Source organism: Bos javanicus, chromosome 22, assembly GCF_032452875.1.
Source record: "Bos javanicus breed banteng chromosome 22, ARS-OSU_banteng_1.0, whole genome shotgun sequence".
NCBI classification, from domain to species: domain Eukaryota; kingdom Metazoa; phylum Chordata; class Mammalia; order Artiodactyla; family Bovidae; genus Bos; species Bos javanicus.
In genome coordinates this window covers 55,430,544-55,450,783 of record NC_083889.1, presented here as the reverse complement: position 1 = coordinate 55,450,783, position 20,240 = coordinate 55,430,544, and the positions used below count along the sequence as shown (strand labels likewise).

At 49.8% G+C, this 20,240-nt stretch overlaps 1 protein-coding gene across 20 annotated transcripts in view; it reads right to left on the bottom strand.

Annotated features, from left to right (window-relative positions):
* Positions 1-20,240, bottom strand: part of ATG7 (autophagy related 7) — a 273,963-nt gene that overhangs the window by 222,520 nt on the left and 31,203 nt on the right. For 19 of the 20 annotated variants that reach the window (XR_009732575.1, XR_009732577.1, XR_009732576.1 and 16 more), the window contains exons 4-7: positions 17,385-17,502; positions 15,619-15,696; positions 11,703-11,819; positions 10,317-10,466 (exon numbers count right to left, since the gene is read on the bottom strand). Coding sequence is in view for 16 of the 20 variants with exons in the window: in XM_061397104.1 (XP_061253088.1) it covers positions 10,317-10,466; positions 11,703-11,819; positions 15,619-15,696; positions 17,385-17,502 (463 nt within the window). In the remaining 4 variants the exon portion in view is untranslated. Of the gene's footprint in view, positions 1-10,316; positions 10,467-11,702; positions 11,820-15,618; positions 15,697-17,384; positions 17,503-20,240 lie in introns of those variants that run through there. The other variant, XM_061397111.1, reaches the window with a different exon arrangement.

The following is a 20,240-nucleotide window of genomic DNA, read 5'->3' as shown; positions in this document are numbered from 1 at the left end:
ACTATACTTCCGCTTTTCTATAAATCTAAAATTATTCTAAGATAAAGGCCATTAGAAAAAAAGAAGAGAGGGAGCATCTGCAGAGCAGGGAGTAGCTTCAAGGTCTCCATGATGAGTTCACAGATACACAGCATATACCGAATGAAGGCAGGTGAATGGTGAAAAGATGGAAAGAAGAAAGGGAGCAGGAAGAGGGAGAAGGGCTGGTGAAAGGGTGGGTTAGAGGAGGAGGGAAGGAAGGTGGCTGGCAGAAAACCATGAACTTATTAGCACCAGTTCAGTTCAGTTCAGTAGCTCAGTTGTGTCCGACTCTTTGCGACCCCATGAATCGCAGCACGCCAGGCGTCCCTGTCCATCACCATCTCCCGGAGTTCACTCAAACTCACGTCCATAGAGTCAGTGATGCCATCTAGCCATCTCATCTTCTGTCGTCCCCTTCTCCTCCTGCCCCCAATCTCTCCCAGCATCAGAGTCTTTTCCAATGAGTCAACTCTTCACATGAGGTGGCCAAAGTACTGGAGTTTCAGCTTTAGTATCAGTCCTTCCAATGAACACCCAGGACTGATCTCCTTTAGGATGGACTGGTTGGATCTCCTTGCAGTCCAAGGGACTCTCAAGAGTCTTCTCCAACACCACAGTTCAAAAGCATCAATTCTTCAGTGCTCAGCTTTCTTCACAATCCAACTCTCACATCCATACCTGACCACAGGAAAAACCATAGCCTTGACTAGATGGACCTTTGTTGGCAAAGTAATGTCTCTGCTTTTGAATATGCTATCTAGGTTGGTCATAACTTTCCTTCCAAGGAGTAAGCATCTTTTAATTTCATGACTTCAATCACCATCTGCAGTGATTTTGGAGCCCAGAAAAATAAAGTCTGTCACTGTTTCCACTGTTTCCCCATCTATTTCCCATGAAGTGATGGGACCAGATGCCATGATCTTAGTTTTCTGAATGTTGAGTTTTAAGCCAACTTTTTCACTCTCCTCTTTCACTTTCATCAAGAGGCTTTTGAGTTCCTCTTCACTTTCTGCCATAAGGGTGGTGTCATCTGTATATCTCAGAGAAGGCAATGGCACCCCACTCCAGTACTCTTGCCTGGAAAATACCATGGATGGAGGAGCCTGGTGGGCTGCAGTCCATGGGGTCTTGAAGAGTCAGACATGACTGAGCAACTTCACTTTCACTTTTCACTTTCATGCACTGGAGAAGGAAAACGGCAACCCACTCCAGTGTTCTTGCCTGGAGAATCCCAGGGACGGGGGAGCCTGGTGGGCTGCCATCTATGGGGTCGCACAGAATTGGACACGACTGAAGCAACTTAGCAGCAGCAGCAGCAGCAGCAGCATCTATATATCTGAGGTTATTGATATTTCTCCCGGCAATCTTGATTCCAGCTTGTTCTTCCTCCAGCCCAGCGTTTCTCATGACGTACTCTGCATATAAGTTAAATAAGCAGGGTAACAATATACAGCCTTGATGTACTCCTTTTCCTATTTGGAACCAGTCTGTTGTTCCATGTCTAGTTCTAACTGTTGCTTCCTGACCTGCATATAGGTTTCTCAAGAGACAGCATCAACTGTAGTCAATTTTCCACCCCTAGTACCAGGCTAGAGAACGTATGGAGGTGAGAGATGGATCATAAAGAAGGCTGAACACCAAAGAATTGATGCTTTTGGACTGAGGTGTTGGAGAAGACTCTTAAAAGTCCCTTGGACTGCAAGCAGATCAAACCAGTCAATCCTAAATATTCATTACAAGGACTGATGCTGAAGCTCCAATACTTTGGCCATTGGAAAAGAGCCTGATGCTGGGAAAGACTGAAGGCGGGAGGAGAAGGGGACGACAGAGGATGAGATGGTTGGATGGCATCACCAACTCAATGGACATGACTTTGAGCAAGCTCCAGAAGATGATGATGGACAGGGAAGCCTGGTGTGCTGCAGTCCATGGGATCAAAAAAGAGTTGGGCATGACTTAGGAAATGAACAACAACAAGTACCTGACTAGTTCCTCCTTGATGCCGCCACTCTTTCCTTTCTCAACATCCTAGGCTCTCCACTTAGTGATGTTTTAACCCTGGGATTTTCCTGGGTGAGACGGTGAGGGCATGGTCTGAGAGACTGTTTCCTGTGAAAAGCAGTCCAAGAAGGAGGCCCCCACCTCACGCGCTCTCTGATTGGAGACGCTACCTTCCTGGAGTTTTCCTGGTCCGGCTGGCCATCACCACCATGGGGGGGCAACTCTTTATTCTGTTCCCCCATATAGACTGTGATAGACGGCATCTGTCAGGCTGACTACATTTAATAAGTCATCCTTACTTCAACTTCACACTTTAAAAAATTTACCAAAGGCATTAATCACTCTTTCATCCAGCAAGAAAGTGGGGAGAAGGGAGAAGATGGCATTCAACGGCTGTAACATTTGAAACACCTTAGAGAAGAGAATGGCCTGATGGTGGGGGAAAAAAAAAGTACAGGCTACAGCTCAGTGGGTATGGTTCTAATCCTGCCGTTAATTGATTCTAAGACCTTGGGGAAGGTCTTCCCTCGCCTGTAAAATGAAATAGTAAAATCATTTCATCTCAAAGGAGTCCTTCTGGCTCCAGAATTTTAGAGCTTTATAGGCCATTACAGAGAAAAAAAAAAAAAAAAACATATAGGTTACAAAAATACATAGACTATATTAAGGTTCATTTTTACCTGGTGTCTAAAGGCTCTTCAATTTTTATTTGGGAAGAACCCAGATATATCAATCCAGAATATGCCATTCATACAGAGATGTGGCATTTCAATTTTCAAATACAACTCCATAAACCTGGGCTGTTATCAAAGGTTCTGAGTTACTCTCACCTGATCTTCAGCAATTCCCGATACCTCTGTGCCTAAGTTTCTCATCTACAGGGTCACTCTCACCTGCACTTGGCACAGAGACTGAGAACAAGAGAAGCACGCAACCAGCGAGAACCATAACAACAAAAATTCCACTGCAGTAAATCCATCGACCTCTTCGTTCAGCTCAGTCTACCACCGATAGTCATCTACCTTCAGCTTCAAAGTTATCATTTCTTAGCTGGCGGAGAAAAAGGAGGATAAGTTCTAGTTTATCAAATATTCTCTGGGTCCAGGTTTCATCATCTGAAACTGTAGAGCTGAGACTAAATGATATTTAAATTATATAAATTAGAATGTGACATCAGATAGTACAAATGGATGCTTAATTTCAAAAAATGAGCATATTTCTGACACTAAATACAAAGGCAACCAGGCAGGAAGGTAGTAAGAAAAAAAAAAATCCTTTTAGATAGGACCAGGAATAAGTTTCTTAGAGCAACCTGACCTAAAAATGAGCTATAGAGAAGGAATGAACCACTAAAGAGAAATTTACCACTTATTTATAAAGGGAGGTTAGCTCAAATCTATTTTAAAGGAACTCTTCTACCCACAGGAGGCATGCATAAGTACGAAGAGCAAGCGTCCGAGAGGAAGATGACAGAATCCATTTGACGCCAGGCTGAACACAATGAAATAGTCCTCTGATGATTCAAAAGTGACCCCAAAATCTTTCAGTGCTTTAGGAATCAAACCTAGAAGCTTAATCACTGTAGGATTCAGTCCAAATGAGGCTCAGCAAGCCAGTTTAACTATTTGGGTAAACAGACTTCATAAATGGCAGTCAGAAATAACCATTGGCTAGGAGATCTGGATTCTAGAACTGGCTTTGCCACAGATTCATTGTGTGAACATGGGCAAATCACTTCCTTTTACAAGAGAACTCAGCAGAAAGAAACAAAATGTAATTGCAAAAAAAAAAAAAAAATCTATTTAGAAGGTTTATGAAATAAATGCTCCTTTCTCCTTGGCTGAGAGCATATAATTCATTGAAGTTGTTCAGTGATGAGCTGGCTACCATCCACCCAGCAATTTGCTGAAAAAGTACAACGTGAGAAGAGAAAGAGGGCAAAATTGCCAACTTGAGCGTCTGGAGAAATTTCCACACTGCCATAAAACATGCTTAACTGACAAATGACTGTCTATTACCCACACGCTCGATGTAACAGGAAATGCACAAAGGGGATTATGTGTTTTAAAAGTATAGGAAAAAAGTTCCGAGATATCATGTGTGGTGATGCCAGCGATGGAGACCAAGATGTGGATACCGCTGAATGAAGAAACAGCCCCTAACCAACAGCAGACCAATTACTGCTCCTTTGCTAGTGCTCTTGTCCTAAGATTTCACAACCTGAAAACTGAAGGCTGACGCTGTCAAAATGACAAAACGTTTCCCAAACATTCAATCTCAAATAGCTGTTCTGGAGAAAAAACGAGACTCAGTCAAGCAAGCTTTCCCTGACGATGGGCAGTGGGGCAGCATCCGGGGCTGCATCAGCATGAACCCCGGAACAGCTGCAGCATCACCACCACCGGAACCCACACTGGAGGGCAAAAAGAGCTTAGACAAAGCCCATTTTCAGCCAGCCCAATGCATGTAATACTCAGTGCTGCTCAGCGAGCACTGCTAGCTTGAGGGAGATTGGCGGTGCGGGCAGGAGTCACCAGAAGCAGCAGTACGGGAGCTAGCCCCACAGGCGGGGAAGCCAACAGGTACTGGCCCTTCCTGGCTCCGCAGCGCATGACTTCCACACACTGGAAACCCAAGAGTTGGCGGGGGGCACGGTGGGAGAGCTGAGGCCACAGAAATAAGCAGACACCACGAAAGCACAGCACCCTCACCCCGAGAGCCTGCCGTCAGACATCGGCCAGCACACGACTGAGGATAAACCTTAACATGCCCAGCCACTTAACCTTGTAATTCCACATCTAGAAATCTTTCCTAAGGAAATAAACAATTCAAAGTACAAAGAGGAGGGCAGGGAGGGTGGGATTTCATGCATAAAGAAGCTCCTAATAGTGAAGAATTATGAGAGACCTAAATGTCCAAAACTTGAGAAATTCATGATGATACGTATTTATTAAAAAGGATGTTGATGCAGAGTTTAGTATTATGCTTAAATAAAACAGAAGGTAGTATAATGAGTCATTAAAATCTGCACAGGAGACTAAAAGATTTCCAGTAAATGGAGTGCTATGAAAACCCACTGTGGGCAGAATAAACCATTTTACGGAAGTTGGGGGTGGGGGGAGTTTTCTTCAAAGAATCATGAGTAAGTTTCACTCTGAAGAAACTGGGAAGAGAAGAAGTACAGGGGTGGGGAGAGGATGAGACAGAAGAAGAGAAAGGAGACAGGAGTTCCAGGCATCAGCCCTGCAGGGGGAGGGCAGTCAGCACCTCCGAAGGGAGCACCAAGGGAGTGGGGGTCAGATCCGCACAGGGCCCGGGCCACATGGGGGCCTCTGCATACAACACGGGGACCAGGGACAGATCCGCACAGGCCCGGGGCACGTGGGGTCCTCTGCATACCACATGGGGGACCCAGGGACAGATTTGCACAGGGTTCAGACCATATGGGGTCCTCTGCATACCACATGGGGGAGCAGGGACAGATCTGCACGGGCCCGGGACACGTGGGGTCCTCTGCATACCACACGGAGGAGCAGGGACAGATCTGCACAGGGCCTAGGCCACATGGGGTCCTCTGTACACCACATGGGGCACACGAGACAGATCCGCACAGAGCCCGGGGCACGTGGGGGCCTCTGTACACCACACGGGAGAGCAGGGACAGATCTGCACAGGGCTCGGGCCACATGGGGTCCTCTGTATACCACACGGACACCGGGGACTTATCTGCACAGGGCCCGGGCCACGTGGGATCCTCTGTATACCACACGGGGACCGGGGACTTATCTGCACAGGGCCCGGGCCACGTGGGGTCCTCTCTACACCACATGGGGCACACGAAACAGATCCACACAGGGCCCGGGGCACGTGGGGGCCTCTGTACACCACATGGGGGACCCGGGAACAGATCCGCACAGGGCCCGGGGCACATGGGGTTCTGCACGCCACACAGGGGACTTGGGTTCTTACAGCACAGGAGAGACAGCATTGCTCTGCCTCATTTGGAGAGTGACATGATCAGATCTGCTTTTCAGGGGACTTCCTGGGATGATACGGGGACGGACTGGATGGAGGCCTGAGCAGGCACACAGAGCCCACTGGGAAGCTACTGTGGGAAAGCAGATGAAAGACCATGACGCTCAGGCTGGCCAGGTGGCAGAAGAAACGCAGAGGTGGCAGAAAGAGAGAAGTTTAGGAAGTGAGATCCACGGATATGGTGCTGGTAGAGGATCAAGAGGCAGCCAGCTGGCTGCCCAGATTCACAGCTCTCGTGACCGGATAGATGACAGTGTCGCTACAAGATGGCGATGCCCAGGAGGGTACCAGACTTGGGGTGAAGACCCTGAGATCCACTCAGACATACTGAATTTGAGGTGCTGGAGTAGGCAGGCAGGGGGTTGGCTAACGCAGGCCAGGGTCCAGAGGCAAGTTCTGGCTGGGAACGGTGGTCAGTAGGGTTGTGGGCACAGGTTTCCCAGAAGAGAAAGCAGACTCAAAGGAGAGAAACCTGCGGCAATTCCAATGGCTCTCCAGCTTCTGTGTGAAGACACCACGACAGGGCTCACAGAGGAGCAGGGGCTTCTTGAGGGTCAAAGTCTCTGCTAAGAGGAGGAGGCAGGAAATAGAGCAAAACAGGAAGCTGGAGCACAAAAGCGAAGAATTCATGTCGAAAAGAATGCCTATTTCTCGAAGAATAGGATAAAAAATTTCAAGGAAAGTTCATGACTCAAGGAACATGAAAGAGAAAGTGGAATTATGTGAAAGCAAGTGAACAGGGTTCACACCATGAGGCAGGAACGGTCTCGAGTGAAGTGAGAGCTAGGTTTCACAGACATCACGTCTCCAGAAAGAAAGAAAGAGTTGCTCAGTCGTGTCCGACTCTTTGTGACCCCATGGACAGTCCACAGAATTCTCCAGGCGAGAGTCCTGGAGTGGATAGGCTTTCCCTTCTCCAGGGGATCTTCCCATCCCAGGGATCGAACCCGGGTCTTCCGCATTGAATTCTGTACCAGCTGAGCCACCAGGGAAGCGCTCACGCCTTCAGGACTCTGCTCCAGCCCTGCTTTCCTGGGAAGTCTCCGTGCTCACCAGCCTTGTGCTTGTCCACGAGGACCAGCAGCTCTCTCCTCTCTAAATTCACACACACACCGTGTGCCCATCAAGTGTCTGGCATCACGCTACAAGTGCAGCATGTGCTGTGGGGTGTAACACGGTCTTGGTGTGACCACTGCTCCGGGACTGATCAGGGATCCCAGTTGAGACGACCTGTGACACACCAGCAATGGCATGGAAGCCCCGTCAGTGCCTGGAGAGGGGTCGCTACCAGCACACAGAAGAGGGGTGCCGAACAGCGCCGGGACCGCGCCAGCGCTTCCAGGGTGTGGACTAGGAAGGGAGGGTGGTGAGGCACTGGCCAGCGGCAGGAGGAACACCAGCCGGCATGACCAAAGGCGGGAGATGGGGAGAAGACGAGGGCAGCAGGGGCATCTGGAGGGCACAGCTTGGGGAGCTTTCGAAGGTGAGATGGGAGGGATGGGCAGTCGCCAAGTCTGAGGAGGCCCTGAACGCTGAGCCTTTCTAACTCTGTCTTGAAGACCACAGGAACCACAGGGGGTTTTCAGGTAGCAGAGGGACATGATCCAATTGCTGTGTGAGAACATGCATCTGGGCGGCACGGCGGGGGGTGGATGGGATACCCAGGACTACAGAAGGGAGGTTGGCCGTGAGGCCACGGAGCTCCTGAGAGTCCACAGTCTGTGTAGCCTCTGGCAACCCTTCCTAGAACAAGACTGGACACAGAGGCACAGATAAACCGCCAAGTATCGTCCGTGTCATCTCACTGGCCCGTCTTTCTGTGACTTGAATTTCTAGCTAACTTTCCACAAGTCGATGTCTCATCGCTCCTATAAGGACTCGGGTTCCACAAGAACAGGTGCAATCATATTTCACAATTTCTGGCTCACAGGAGGTGCTCATGATATGCGCTGAGCCATGCCAGGCTTTCCTGAGATACAGCCTTAACCCAGTGAAGGATGCCGCGTCCGAATCGGGCGGTGGTTGGCCTCTGGGTCAGGGGCCTCGCCAACTCACCCAAATCACTTCACAGGAGACGCCAGAGAACGTTCAGGCTTTAAAAACTGGCTGCTGCTGAGGAGGAAAGGAGTTGGACACATGCTGCCCACCTGCTGCAAGCTGGGCACTTTATCCACGTCATCGCATTTCTTCTTTGTCAGCAGCGTCGGGGAAGAGAGGAGCCTGGCGGACTATAGTCTGTGGAGTCTCAAAGAGTGAGACACCACTGAGCAAGCATGCACACGCAGGTTACCACCACGGGACAGCGAGATCTGGGTGACGCAAGGGTGTGCGCATCCCCCAAGGTCACAGACCTACAAGGTGGCAACACCGGGAGTCAGACCTGCTTGATTCCAAATGGCAAGCAGGGTCCACCTCTCCCCCAGTGACATGAGAACGGACTGGAAGAAAGTGCATGGGCTTCGGAACCAGACAATTAAGCCATTTGAGTCTCATCTGCTTCAGAGAGAAAATGCGGGACTTCCCTGGTGATCCAGTGATTAAGAATCCACCTACCAATGCAGAGAACATGGGTTCAATCCCTGGTCTGGGACGATCCCCCATGCCTTGGGGCAACTAAGCCCATGTGCCATAACTATGGAGCCCAAGGGCCCTCAAGCCGGTGCTCCACAACAAAAGAAGCCAGCGCAATGAGAAGCCTGCCCACCACAACTAGAGAGCGGCCCCTGCAAGCTCAACCAGAGACAGCGGGCACACTGCAACAAAAGAGCCAGCACAGACAAAAGTAAATAAAAACAGGAAACGCAGGTACTGAGAATACCTACGTCACGAAGTCATTACACGACAGAGCATGTGAAAGCCCCCTTTAAACTGCCAACTGTTGTTCTGGCAGAGCTGCCCTCGGGGAAGACCATGTCTTCACCACACACAACTGAAGTCCAGCCGCTTTCAAAGCCAGGCTGATTTGCCCCATCTGCTGTCACAACGGGGCCTCGAAGCACCAACGACAGGTCTTGCTGCTGCTAAGTTAGCTACAGGTCTGCAAATCTGACTGGGGTGGGGCTTGGGCAAGAATTGTAATAAAAACCCAACCCTCAGTCATCAATCTAAAGAGGGCTCCCTCTGACAAAGAAAATGCTAGTGTAGGTAAGAAAGAGAAAAATCTACTTTAAAATAAAAGGCACCTGAAGTTCAGGCCAAGGAAGAGCCAGGGCACCAGCAAGAGGCCTGTCTCGTCTCAGCTCTGACGTACCTACATGGCGACTGAAACCCTCCCACTTGATTTCAAACCTGCATGATACTCATCATCAATATTTTATTTTTAATTTTCAGTGTCTTAATATGGCTAGGACAGCTTCCTATCTATCTCATCACATCTACAGACACTTACAGTACTCCTTCCCTCACTCAAAAGAGTTTTACTGGGGGCCTGAGGCGAGGGCTGGCCACTAAATTGGGGCAGATCCGTGTGGGCCTCGGTCCCTGCCCTCTGGGAGCTCACAGTCCAACAGCATGAGAGGCAGTGTGTGCAAGGGAGTGAGAAGGGGGTGAGGCCGGGAGGCCAGGGGCAAGGGCAGCGAGGTCAGCCGGGACGGCTCACACCTGAGACACCACGGGAAGGCCTCTCCATGGACGCAGGGCTTTGACAACGAGACGGTCTCTTAGCACCCCCGGGCAGGACCTGCTTTAGGAAAACCAGACAACACGAGGACAAAGAGACACAGGAATGCTGCTGGGTCTGTCTGCTTAGGGGGACTGTCTGGGGAAAACCAGAGAAGCTTAGCAAGACCAATGGCTCATGAGGAAAATAGGGCAAGATGAGGCAGGAAAGGTGGACTGGGGGCAGAAGGAAGACGTCTTGAGCTCTTGATTAGTGAATGGCACGGGGAACGTGACGGGGCTGAGGGAGATCCCTGCGGGGTGGAGACTGTCACTGACCAGGAGCGAGAGGACCAGAGTCTGCACTGCCGCGGTAGCTCTGGCAATGAATTAAAACAGATAGAAAGTGTTATCAGGAAGAAAAACTGAGGCAGTGAGGAATCCACAATTACTCTGAGGTGCCACAGAGCTAAGAAAATCTGGAGGAGGTCCTGATTTGGGCAGTGTAGGAGTGGGGGACGGTGAAGATGCGGAGATGTCCTGAAACTTTCTCTGGAAGGCTTAAGACACCTAAATGAGCCTGAATTTCACAGTGGTCTATCATAACATGAACATCAGATTTTTTTATTGGATAATAAAATGCTCCTCAAAGTTTCTCTGACCTTTGTCCTTTGACCCTGGAAGAAATCGCTGTAGTGTTTGAGCGAGGAAACCAGCACCGTGGTCTCGTCATACTTGATTAGGAAGTAAGGCAGTGCTGGGACTCCTTCTGTCTGACAAAGGGCATCATACGCGTGCTCGAGGGCTTGAATCTGAAATCAGGAAACACTGAGTTATTCTCCAGACAACTATTTACCTAGCTCTGAGCTGAGAAAAATTAACATACAATAAAAGGTACTTTCGGGCCAGAAGACTGGAAATGATTGCTCACACCCCTGTTCCTCTCTTGCAGCAAGCAGACCTAAGAGTGCCCCAAATCACACCACCTCACTCTGAGATAGCGCGTGGTGGTGTCTCAGACAGGAGCACACACACATATTTCACGGCACCCTTAGTGTGATGGCTCCCGGTTCCCCAAGACGCCACCACAAAGGTTTAGAGAGCGCCCAGACACTAAGTCTCGCCTGTGATATCCCAGCATGAATCTACCACGGATGGATTTTGCCCTGACCCCTTCTATAACCTTCAGTAGCTCCCTTGAGACACGCTTTCTCTTACTTATCGTACAACTGACTCATTCACAAAGCGCAATTCAAGGCTGTTTATAGCACGTTCACAGGGATTTGTCACAATACTTTGAGAACATTTTTGTTCCCATTAAGAGAAACCTCAAACCCATCCGGACTCAATCCCCAGGCCTAGTCTTTTGTTCGCACTTACAGTTCTCCCTAGAAAATTCATTCCACAGAACCACAACCTTTGATTTATCTTAGTAAATGAGCTTTTTAATTAACAAGGGCCCTCCCTGGCTTTGGATTTCTGGGCTTTAGTGAGTGACATGCTTCATGAATTCAAGTCATCTTGACACTCAGCGTTTGCCTTGACGACAATCAGAATTTGGGGGCTGAGGGTCTGTCTTCTACCAACTTGATGGTTTTCACTGCTCTTCTGGGAACCACCTCTAAAGACCTTATTATCTTCCTTAAACTGCAAGGACTAGCTCTGTAGGGACCGTCCTTAATGTAGAAGTTCTGCAACTTGGAACAAAGAAAGGGAGAAGTCTTCTCTTTGGTTGCAAAGACTCTCTCCACTGAGAGTGGAGATCACGCTTTGGCAAATTCCCGCAGTCTTTCAAAGTGTTTCTGTAATTCCTCCCTACTGGCTTAGCATCTCCACACAGGTCACGAGGACCTGGACAAGCGCTGCTGACCACTCTTCACACACGTTTACCAAATACTGTGCGAGCAAGTCTGCTCTCAGTGCCGCCTTTGGGGGATTCCACAGAGACCGCCTCCTCACCCAGACAAGTGTCTTTAGAAAGAGCTAGATAAACTACTCATGCACATTTAAACTCAGTTTGATCTGCATTTTGTTTTACTTGTTGATACCTGTTTTGGCAAAAACCATTGATCCAAGGCCACTGGCCCCTGAATGAGGGGTATGCTCTCTGGAAGGCAGAGAGCTGGGGAGCAGAACCAGTAGTAGAAATGGTACTTCTTTAGATCCTGGAAGAAACAAGACGACACATCAGAATGGCACGGTGATCACACGGAAACGCGCCTACTAACGCTAACTTCCCAACAGCTACGTGAGACAGAAAAACTAATGCACGCCAGATACGACCAACTTGTCAGAAACCTCCAACAGAACCCCCGTGTTTATCTGAAATGTCCCCACACATTCACACTAATGTATCAGGACAGACATAATATATTTTATTGACCACTTCCTAATAGAAAGTATCCAAAAAGTAACTGATGTTGTTGTCATCATTGTTTAACATATAAAATCACCCCGGGAGGTAGCTGTTATCTGCCCATTTTACAGACAGAAAACTGAAGCTTAGAGAGGGATGGAAAGCTTGAACATAGATACCAAGTGGCAGAGAGGAGAGTAGAATTCTACTTCCAAAATGTAAGCTCTTGTTCATGGTACCAGGCGTACCCAGTGTGCCATCTGTGGAGGTACAACTTCCCAACAGTCACCACTCTTGTCACAACTGAATGAACTAAGCATGCTATTGAAGTTATTAGAACGTGCTACATATAACCTGAGATAATATAACAGTGTTTTCAGAACTCTCGTACTGGTGAAATTCAAGTCAACAACTAAGCACTTGCTGTGTACAAGGCAAAATGTTAGATACTCCGGCAGTAAGAAGACGAAAAAAATTCAGTCCGGCCCTCAGGGAGCTCAGTCACTGCAGGGAACAGACAGGAAACAAGTACATGAGTAGCTGGATGAGTCACAGAAGAGGTTCCAGGACCTAGGGTGCACCGACGACAGAAGAGGCATGCCTTCGGGGTGTGTGTGCCTGCTCCCCAGCCAGGGGAGGCGAGAAAGGGCCCGTGACTTGTGAGGCCGTCCCCACTCAGGCCCAGTGTTCTCGTCTCCGAATTTCTGTAGCAGGTGAGGCCTGAGTCACTCATGTGGGAGGACCCTGTGGTTATGTGGGTACCTGACAGCTTCCCACCAGCCTGTTACCACTGATCACTTTGTAGTTTATGTCGCTACTTGACATTTCCTCTCAGATCTTGCCAGGAATCAGGAGGGGACCGATGCTTGGTGACTTCTCACTGAGGTATGCTTCGTGCACCACGAAGGCCACCATGCTGGACTGACCTGGTGGCGGAGTGGGTAAGCATCTCCTGCCAGTGCAGGGGACCCTGGTGTGACCTCTGGTCTGGGAAGATCCCAAGTGCCTCGGGGTCACTAAGCCTGAGCGCCACGGCTCCTGGACAGTGCTTCAGAGCCCAGGAGCCATGCCTACTGAGACCGCGTGCCCTAGAGCGTGCGTGCCGCAACAAGAGAAGCCACTGCAGCAAGAAGCCTGGGCACCTCCTGGGCACGAGAGTAGCCTCCACTCACTGCAACTAGAGAGAGCCCACACAGGCAATGAAGCCGAAAAAACAGTCACCATATTAAAGATGTTACAGCACATTAAGTGGTTTTCTAGTATACTGATCAGGCTGTGCCACCATCCCCACCAATTTCAGAATGTATTCATCGCCTCACAAAGAAACCCCAATAGCAGAAATTCCCCACTGGTTTATTAGTTAGAAATCCCATTCACAGAAACTCTCCGTTCACCTCACTCTCACCCCCTGGAAACCTCTAGCCTACATTCAGTCTCTCTAGATTCGCCTATTCTGGACTTTCCAAACAAATGGAGTCAGACTAGGTGACTTTTTAAAAACAAACTTACACATAAACACATGTCCAGATGAAGAAGACTAGTCACTATAGTTTCCACAGTCTGTATTTCTGCCACTAACTGATCAACTAAGGACAAACTCCCTTTAACAACAGCAAAGCAAAGTGCAAAATCTAAATTAATAAAGTGTCTGTACCTTGGAGTCCTAGAAAGAACAGAAAGAAAAGCAAAACACCTCTAGAGATTTTTCTCTCTTCCATGTGCTAAAATGATTTGTCATAACTGATCTTTAGCGAAAGGTTAAACGATTCAAGATGAAGGCCTTGGCAGTTTCTAAAAGCTCTTATCAGGTCATCTTCAAGAGTCAAAAGGCAAAAAAAAAAAAAAAGAGTCAAAAGGCTTGAATTTCTTAGGATGCTTTTCAGGACACAAGAGACCTCGATCACATCAAACATAAAGCTCTTTGTGTCTGACAGGTTCCTAAAGACACAGACTTTTAATTTTTTTTAAACGCAGACTAAGAATACTCAGTAGAAAGGGCAACATGGCCAACTCACATAACGATTCTGAGATGCCTTAAAACTTTAAGTGAGATCCAATGCTATTTTCTCATTAAACACAAGTTGTCCATTAGATTTTACTAGCTAAAACCCTTAATACAGAAGATGTATTGATGGTAAAATTAAAAAAAAAAAAAAACACACATCAATTAGCATTGCTTTTATTTATCCTTACAAAATTACTCAATTTACAAAATATCAGTGCCAAATTGTGTCTAGTAATCCCCTGAAGTATCTGGCGCTTTTCTATCTCGCCACCGACACACAGAAAGCACTTTAACTTGTCAGGAAACGTGCTCCTTGCAGGGCCCCCATGCCCACTGCCCCCCACTCTGGGTATGACCCCAGTTTGAATCCTCTCTCACTCTCTCCCCTTTGCCTCGGGTGGTGCATCAAAGAGGCAGCAGGAGGAAGAAATGGAGGACGAGTTCATGGGGGAGGAAGGAAGGCAAGACTATATCTTGGCAAACCAAAAAAGAAAAGAAAAATGTAGGGAAGAGGATTAACATCCGAAGCTGATAAAGCTGGGGTGAACAACCAGCGCACTTAATGCGTGTCCACATCAGTATGTTTACATGCCCACTCCAGGGGGCTATCTTCTAAAGAAATAAGCGGGAAGAGAAAATCAGTGTGGCTGACGATGTTCACTGCAACTTTTTTTAATAAGAGTGAATACTGGGGACTTGCCTTGCGGTCCAGTAGTTAAGACTGCTTCCAGTGCAGGGGTCGTGGGTTCGACCCCTGGTTGGGGAACTAAGATCCCACATGCTGCGTAGTGCGGTCAAAAGCAAAATAAAATAGTGAATATCGAAAACAACCAAGATGTCGAAAGGTCTATAGAACACACGCTTGACAGAATACTATAATGTCAACATAATTATACAGGGCAAACGAGCTTTCTGCGGAGATATATGCAGATGCACACACGCATATGTGTGTATACACGTGCATAAGCGTGTGTGTGGGCTGGCACTTCTGTTAAAAGCAATCAGCCCTCACCTTCTGCCATGTTCCCCATCACTGAGGCTCCCTCCCCCTGCTTCCCTGGGCAGCAGTTGTTCTCCTAATGTGATTTCTTCTCCTCTTCAAAGCTGCCCTTAAAGTTCACTTTAACTAGATCTCACTTACATAAAACATTTTCTTTGTTAAAAAACAACAACAACACAGCTGTGTGGACAAGCTATGCAGGGTGACCCCCTCTCATCTAGAAGTCACCTGGGGATGGCTTAGATCCTCGAGTCGTCACCTGTTCCTTATGTCGATGGACCCAGCAACTGGGCTCTGCGGCGCTGAACTTAACAAAGACGTTAGCAGTGATGAACCCAGCTCCCGGAACTGGGCTTTGTCACCTCCTCAAATGATGAGAGCTGGGTCTCCCTGTCACATAAACCAGGCAAAGCCACCAGTGCGATCAGGGAGAATGAATTACTCTTGCATCAGTGAGAAACGCCAGCCACTACCGGATCACTAAGCACCCAAGGATTTGTTTAGCAGATGTGACTTGAGAGAAGAGAGCAGCCTGTCCCACCGGTGCCCTGGGCTCAGCCAGGGCAGTCCACAGTCCACACCCCGCAGAGCCCGCAGACTTACCGCAAACGTCAAGAGGAGGAACTTGTTGAGGAGCACGGGGTTGTCCAGGGCGGCCCCCGATTTGATGGACTCCCAGATCTGCCGGGAGGAGGAGTAGCGTCAAGGCAGGTCCCGGGGTCTCCTCCCGCCTCCCTCCCAGGAGCACATGGAGCTGCAGGGCAGTGCACCTTCCTCCCCACTGTCCAGAAGCATCCTTTCTCTTGCTGGGTCTCAGCATCAAGGAGGAAACCCGGCCCGTTCATGCCTTGGTTACTGCCTTCCACAGATGTTTACTTATTGTCAACTACAGAGCAAGCACATCGGGGCTACAGAAGAGAGAGGCGCAGTCCTTGCCCTCCAGAAGCTAAGAGCCTGGGAGAGAGCCGGGCACCCATGTCTGTATGCCGCCAGGCAGCAGGGGATCTCGCAGACGGGCGGACAGTACCTGGGAAGAGCCCTGACCTTGGCTAAGGACAGGCAAGGGGAAGGAGCCAGGGATGGGCTCCAGAGGCCGTGATCTGAACTATGTACAGGGCATTTCTTAAAAGCCTTATTTGGGATAATCTTTCCCCGAAGAGAAAAAAAAATCAAGTCTATGGATACTCAGGAAGGGTGTGACTGGAAGCAGACGCAGGCCCCGGTCACACGTTTCAGGAACTAAGACTGGTGGCTAAACTTTGTGCCACTAAGCAAACCAGCAGCTGTGCCACCAGAAACCCTGGCACACACATGAGCGGAAGAGGGAAACAAGCAGAGAGATGGTCCTGCTGTGCAAACAACGAGCTTGGAGGAGCTGGAGCCCAGGACAGCAGGCCCCGCTTCTGACAAACCGAAGGGGAGGCTGAGCCCTGGACACGGGACAGGGCTGGGATTCCTGTGGGGAGCAGCCTGCTGTTTCCAATGACAGCCTAAGACCCGACCCACTCTCTCGAGACCCACTCTCCTGACCCACTCTCTCAAGACGGCCTCTGAAACACGCAAGAGCCCCTGAGCAGTCACGCCACAGGCCGAGGAAGGCAACCATCGTCCGCCATCACAAGGGGCGGGAGGATGCCTTCCTCAGGCCCGAGGCAGGGGACACCCCTCTCTGACCACGGCCCCCACATAAGTAAGACTTAGTGGGGTGAAGCTCATCAATGAAGTGGATGGCAGAGAGGGCGGGGATAAGCTGCCCCCCTGCCCCACTTATTCCTCACACTAACTCAGACGTGAAGAAGGAAAGGAAGGACATTCCAGGCAGAGAAAAACATTGAGTCCCAGGGAGAAGGGGACCGCAGAAAGCAGTGAAGGGAGGAATGCTCCCTGATTTGCCGTGAGTGGTCAGAGACGGTGAGGGCAAGAGAGAGGGGATGGAAGGCCACAGGGCCGCAGAGGCCAGGCTGTGGGGGCCCCGGCAAGTCCCACGGGGCCTTTCCATTCAGCCCTGAGGACTCAGGAGAGACATGATAGGCTCTGACAGCGTGACAGCGCTCAGGACTAGAAAGCCTCTTCGGGGGGCACTGGGAACAGAGAACCCGAATGCACGAGACACAGGCACAGAGCTGGCGCACTCAGAGAGGCTGAGCTAACTGGGGATAGCCGGCGAGCGCTTCCCTTCTCTGCTGTGACCTTCTCCTCAGGCAAGAGGAGAAGGCTGTCTCCTCCCTGACCCACCCATCACTGCAGAAGGCCCTGAGTAGCCTGAGTGCCGGGTACACGCTAGCTTCTGTGACAGAGTCAGGCACTTGGTCTGCAACTGCATGCCTGCGGGACCATGGACAACAGGTACGTCGAGTTTCCCAGCTAACCTCGTTTGCCGCTTCTTCCAGAAGTAGCTTCTTATCTGCAGCCTTGAAAGCCTCGAGTGTGTTGGTATTATACAGTATGCCGACCGCCGGGCAGCAGCGGGCTGGGGTGGGTGCACTCCTGGGCACGAGAGAAACGTGGTTAATGGGCACAGCTGGGACGTGGACAGCCAGCAAACGACAAACAAACCAGAAGACAGTCGGAGACAAGAACCGCACTGTCCAGGGCAAAGAGAAGACTGGTTTACATTTCTTTGGAAAACGACGAATATCACTGCTTAAGGAGTAAAAATGTGCGCTCTACCCCCCAAAAGCCTCTCTATTCCCCTTCCCCTAATGTCTCTGCATGCTGTCTTTCCACTGCCCCCCGGATATAAGCTCTTTTCCTATTTAAAAAAATTCTTTCCCATCTTTAAACTGAAAGGGAGACGTTATTTAATGAGCTTCTACTGAACCTGGGTATAAGGTTTCGGTTCTGAAAGGAGTTTGTTCTCCCTCTTGAAGGATTAAGTAACTTGCTTAAGGTCACATAACAGGCAGAGCTGGGGTCTCAACTCAGAACTGTTGACTTGAAGGGTCTGTGTTGCCCGCTTCCCACTCAAGCACTCCCAGATTCAGCACCCTGCTGCAAATCCTCCTCTTCCAGGAAGCCATCCATCCATCCCCCCCTTCTCTGATCATGAGCACAGTATTTTAGAGTGTTTCCGAGACCAACAACCACACCCCTGGAGGACAGGAGTGCTCCAAAGGCAGGGGCATGCTGCCTCCTGACTGCACTGCACCCCGGATACCTGTGCGGCCATGTCGTGCCACGGGGGTGTCACATTCCACGCTGTCCCCTTTCCCCTGCCCCCCGGCCTCAGAGTAACCCAGGTCAGGAGAGGAGAAAGGTAAGATGATTCTGAGCACAACCCAGATGTGGGAAAACCTGGTGTCACCTCCGAAATGATTAATTCGCGTTTCAGAGGTTGTGTGTGTGGGTTCAGTTGCTCAGTCCGTGTTTGACACCTTGTGACCTAATGGACTGTGGCCCGCCAGGCTCCTCTGTCCATGGGCTTCTCCAGGCAAGAATACTGGAGTGGGTCGCCATTCCCTTCTCTAGGGGATCTTCCCGACCCAGGGATCGAACCCGCGTCTTCTGCATTGGCAGGTGGGTTCTTTACCACTGAGCCACCTGGGAAGCCCTTCAGAGGTTACAGATGTTAACTGAAAACAGTACTCATCTTATTACAAGATGCACACTGTGGTCATGACCACTGCAGAGAGGACGCTCACTGCTCACACCGACGGCAGCTCTTCAGACCCAGCGTTTCTCCCTTCCGAGTCTGAGCAGAATGGGGTTCGGGGAGGGGGGTTTAGAGAGCTCTAAACCCTCAGCAGGTGTGGAGGGTGCAACGGGTGTGGAGGTTCTGCCAAATGCTGTCTCTAAGACTCAAATGCCAAGTCCTGGGAGAAGCAACTTCCAAAGGCCAGAGCTTGCCTCTGGGAGCTGATGAGTCAGTGGCTCATAGGTTGTATGTGTCACCGCTCTACGACAATAAAAGAATATTCCTCACTCAGGTGAGATGAGGACATCAAGGACAGACCTGAGGAGAAAAAAGAAATCAGAAAAGGACAAGACTAGGCTGAGAGGGAAGAAAAAGGAAGCGGAGCAACTGGTAAACCAGGCTTCTGCAGGCAGACGTGGTTCTGTAGGCAGACATGGGTGCATGAAATGACTAGGGAACTAGAGAGAAGGATGCTCTGATGGAATCCGGTCCCTCCCTCCCAGCGTCCAGACGTCCTGGGTGTGCGAATGCCGGGCCGAAGCCTTTCTGTTAGAGCAGAGGAAACTAAAGCATGAGAACCCAAGCAGGGGCTAGGACATCAGCCCTCGTGTGAGCTCGTTAGTGAGTTTCAGAGGAGAAGCATTTTTCAAGGCTCAAGTGCCACCTGGGGAGGTGGCCAGAGGAAAGAACTTAAAATGTGATAGTGGGAGGGTAAGCCATTCCAGTAGTTTCTCCAGGTTCAAGTTCCACTTGTTCCAGAAAGAGGTGGCTCAGAGGAGGACTGGAAAGAGCCCTAGACTTGGAAACTAGAGAGTTTAGTCCAAATCCTGCGCCTGGACATGTATGAGTTTAGTTTGCTGTGATGCCATTGCTGTGAAGTGTCCAGAGCAGCCAAATCCATAGAGACAGACAGCAGAGTCATGGTTGCCCAGCGCGGGGGACAGGCAGAAGGGAGGATGGGGAGTGCCTGTGAAGGGTGCAGGGCTTCCCTCTGGGGTGGCGAAAATGTGCAGTGGTGGCGGCTGCGCCTCATGAACATACTAAGAAGTGCTGAACTGTGCATTTTAAATGGGTAAATTGTATGATATGTAAAGTGAAGTGAAGTCGCTCAGTCGTGAGCGACTCTTCACGACCCCATGGACTGTATCCTTCCAGGCTCCTCCGTCCATGGGATTTTCCAGGCAAGAGTACCGGAATGGGCTGCCATCTCCTTCTCCAGATCTTTCCGACCCAGGGATAGAACCCAGGTCTCCTGCATTGTAGGCAGACGCTTTACCATCTGAGCCACCAGGGAAGTCCACGTGGTCGTAAAGTATATCTCAATAAAGCTGTTTTAGAGAACTAGAATTAGACATCTTCCCCATGTCCTACAGCCTACAGTGAACTCTGACTAGTTAGTGAACACATTAACCCAAGTTGGGGAAAACATGGGATCCTACAAAGGCCTGAAGCCTGGCATGTTTTCTCTGGACACCAGGCCCTCAACATCGCTCAGCCTCACAGTGATGACTCAGGAAAGTCTGAGGGCTGTTATGGAACCTCTTGGGCAAAGACAGGCACATGGCCAGATCCTCCAGAGCAGATAGGCGGT